Source organism: Cyprinodon variegatus, unplaced genomic scaffold (assembly GCF_000732505.1).
Source record: "Cyprinodon variegatus isolate N-32 unplaced genomic scaffold, C_variegatus-1.0 Scaffold18, whole genome shotgun sequence".
NCBI lineage: Eukaryota > Metazoa > Chordata > Actinopteri > Cyprinodontiformes > Cyprinodontidae > Cyprinodon > Cyprinodon variegatus.
In genome coordinates this window covers 67,532-71,175 of record NW_015150471.1, presented here as the reverse complement: position 1 = coordinate 71,175, position 3,644 = coordinate 67,532, and the positions used below count along the sequence as shown (strand labels likewise).

At 41.0% G+C, this 3,644-nt stretch overlaps 1 protein-coding gene across 1 annotated transcript; it reads left to right on the top strand.

Annotated features, from left to right (window-relative positions):
• Positions 1 to 344: 344 nt before the first annotated feature.
• LOC107093039 (leucine-rich repeat-containing protein 24-like) lies at positions 345 to 1,138 on the top strand. The gene has a single exon (XM_015387847.1). The coding sequence runs from the start codon at positions 474 to 476 to the stop codon at positions 1,113 to 1,115; it is 642 nt and encodes a 213-aa protein (XP_015243333.1). The 5' UTR covers positions 345 to 473; the 3' UTR covers positions 1,116 to 1,138.
• The last annotated feature ends 2,506 nt before the right edge of the window (positions 1,139 to 3,644 follow it).

Genomic DNA, 3,644 nt, shown 5'->3' with positions numbered 1-3,644 from the left:
TCCCTGGTGCATCTAAGGTGCAGCAGTCTGTCACTGAAGGAGCTGTCCAGTTCAGCACCAGCTTCATGCATGTGGGAGAAATTATCAAACAGAGATGTTAATTTAGTTAGGATCCTTGTATTTCCCACCTCCTGCTTCAGAGGGCATCCAGTCACAGAGCTGGCCTTCCTGATCAGCTGATCCAGCCGCTTCCTCTCAGCTACAGATAAGCCACCGCTCCAACAGACAGCTGACTCACTTTTGCATGATGTCATTATTACCTGTGGTGTGACTTTAAAATGCATAAGAAAAAGAAGAAGATGTATAAATAGTTGAGAGTGATCCTTTCTAAATGATTTCCTGTTTTTCAGTCTCTGTCATCTCTGCAGTTTCTGGAGAAGCTGGACCTGAGCTTCAACCGACTGCGCTGGCTTCCGCAGGACTTTACTCTGCATCTGTCCTCCCTTCAGGAGCTCCGCCTGGACCACAACCTGATGCAGCACGTCGACTCCTCCTCACTGAGAAACTGTGACAACCTGAAAAAACTAGACCTGAGCCACAATCGTATCCGAACTATAGACATCAAAGCTTTCAACAGCCTCTCTCGACTGCGACTGCTGAACTTGGAGAGAAACAGGTTGAATGTGCTGCAAGACGGGCTGCTGAGCCGGCAGCAGAGTCTGGAGGTGCTCCTCCTCGGTCACAACAACATCTCCTTGGTGGAAGCTGAGGCCCTGTCACCGCTGCGCAGTTTGACCCTGCTGGGCCTCCAGGGAAATCAGCTGCAGCACATCAAGTTCAAGACCTTCCTGAAGTTGCAGACCATCAGCACCCACCTGCAGATGTCCCTCAACCCCTGGACCTGCGACTGCGACCTGCAGCGAGTCTTCGGGAAGATCCAGAACGTCCGACACCTGCATGTGGAGGACTACAAGGCCATCCTCTGCCAGGCTCCTCCTCAGCAGGCTGGGAGCACGCTTGCGTCGATGGACAGCCAGCTGTGCATGGCAGAGACGGCTTCGGTGCTGGTCATCACCATCACCGTGATGCTGGCGGTGATCGGTGCCCTGGTCAAAGCTGAACGGAACCGCAAGAACAAACAGGCTGCAAGTGATGCAGAGTCTGCAGATAAATGACTGGATGCTTTTTGAAGAGTCTTCTCTAGAGTCTAGAGAGGAGAAAAACTGAGATGAAAGGAATTTAAAACCAACTAGTCGTTTAATTTAGTTAATAGCAAACGATCTGAAGTTTTTTAAAGTTCATAGATGCAACTTTTCCATCAACAGTTGTTGTATAGAGTGCAGCAAAGTAAAAGCATTAATCTAACTAAAAATATAAAATAATTGTCTTATAAATGTTAACAGGTTAAAATATATCTATATTAAAATCTGGTTATGATGCAAACAATAAAAAAAGGATGAATTAAGTCAGCATTGTAGTATTTATTCACAAACCACAAGGCAAAATTCAAAGGTAAGGGATTAGTGTTCAAAAGTAAGTATAAGTACAAAAAGTAAATAAATAAAAAATGGGGGCAAAATAAAAGGCTAGGGTTTAAACTGTAAGCCGTGTCTTTCAGTTAAAGAGAAAAATTTTAGGGATTTTTCGTTATGCATTTTTCTAAAGGCTTTTTTGTTTAGAAAAGATGCATTAGAAACGGACGAACGGGTCCACCGCTTGGAATTGGGGTCGTTTGGCTTCTGCCCTTTCTAAAAAAAAAACAAAAGGCTTTATGGGTTAGAAAACATTATCAGAAATGGAATAATAATTCACAAATATCAGTCGAGGATAGGGGTGTAAATCACATTCATCATGGCTCAACAAGGCGAAACAAAAAACATAATTTTTTAATGAATACAAATAAGAAAAGTAAGACTCTAATCCTTTGTGACCACCTGGCTACAGAAGTCACCCAAAGTAGTAAATAAAGTCTAGTATGTGTTTAATGTAATGTTGATATAAATCCTGTTCTTCTGTGAGATTTTCAGGAGTTTGTTAGAGAACATTAGTGAAAAAAACACCATGATGAAAAGTAAGGAACACAGAAGATGTAAAGAGGTTATTTGGGTTCGGGTTAAATTAAAAAGCTTCAATATGAACATCTTTCAAAAAAGGAAAGTATGAAGCAACAGCAGACAAAGACATGGCCGTCCATCTAAACAAGGAGGATATAATCAGAGAAGCAACTCTGACCCTCATGATAGTTTGGAAAGAATCTGACCTTTATAGATTACTTGGTACAGAAAATAAACATTGAATTATGGGGAAAAAGTCCTAAAAAGTTTTAGTTTGCACCAAGCAGATAAAATACTACATGTGTGGAAAACTTAACACCTTAAAAGCCCATCCCTGCTGTGAAACACGGTGGGGGAAACATCATGCTAAGGGAATACTTTTCTACAGCAGCTACATTAAATTTGATTGCTACTAATGGGAGACGAATTGATCTTAAAACAGAACAATCATGAGAGGAAACCTGATGGAGACCAGAGGTTCACGGTAAAGCAGAGTAACTCCTAAAAAAGAGCTGGTCTGGCTGGGTTCAGGGAAATCTGCACCTCCCTGCTGACCCACCTGCAGCCTCCTAGTGCAGCATCTGCTCTTATGTGCACTAGATGTTAGGCCACACCTCCCGGTTAAAGAATTATGCTTCACTAAAACACAAAAATGCCTTTTTTTCTTCAGTTTCTGTTGTAGTAAAGGAAAAGTCTGGTCATATTCAGAATTTAAACTTCTGAAAGTAGTTTAAATTTGAAATTATTCCATACTGTTCAATAAATGCTAATTGTTTTTAATTAAGAGTAATTTTCATGTGAATGTGCTTTACTGGAGGCATCCAGGTTTGTCAAAGAACACTACTGCCACCTACTGGTTTGGGACGTCACGGTGCGGTATCGGCTGTTGATCAAGTCCCAGTGCTGTATCTGTTGTTTTTAATATCCAAGTCATCTTGAAAACATTCTTCAAATGTTGGCTACATATTACGCGTTTTTTCTCTGGCCAGAAGTTCGATGGCAAATCCTCCCTCTTCAAGTTGGCGATCGAACAACAAACCCGTCCGTGGACCCTGAGTGAAGTTGGCCCCCCTACATTCTTCAAATCAGACAAAATTTGTGTCAAACGTTTGTGCAGCAAAAATTTTCGTTTGTGCTGCATTTAAAAAATATAAAGAAATATTTCTAGAGGTCATTAAAGGTCAACCAGCCCCCCCACCTTCCTCAAATCAGATGAAATGGGTGTCAATTAACTCGGCTTTGTTTGTGCTGCTTTGGCTTTGATGATATTAATGAAATTGTAAAGGTCAAAAGGTCAACCCGCCCCCCCACCTTCTTCAAATCAGACAAAAATTGTGTCAAACGTTTGTGCAGCAAAAATTTTCGTTTGTGCCGCTGTCATTTTAAAGATATAAAGAGATGTTTCTAGAGGTCATCAAAGGTCAACCACTTTCTACAAATGAGGCAAAATGGGTGTCAATTAACTCGGCTCCGTTTTTGGTAGTTTGTGCCGATGTACGGAAGAGGATTAGGGCCAATGGAAAAAAAAAAAAAGTTAACTGATTTTTTTTTATTTTATTTCAGTATAGTATGGGAAAAAAGTCAGAATTCTGAGATTAAAGTCAGAATTCTGAGATTAAAGTCAGAATTCTGAGATTAAAGTCAGAATTC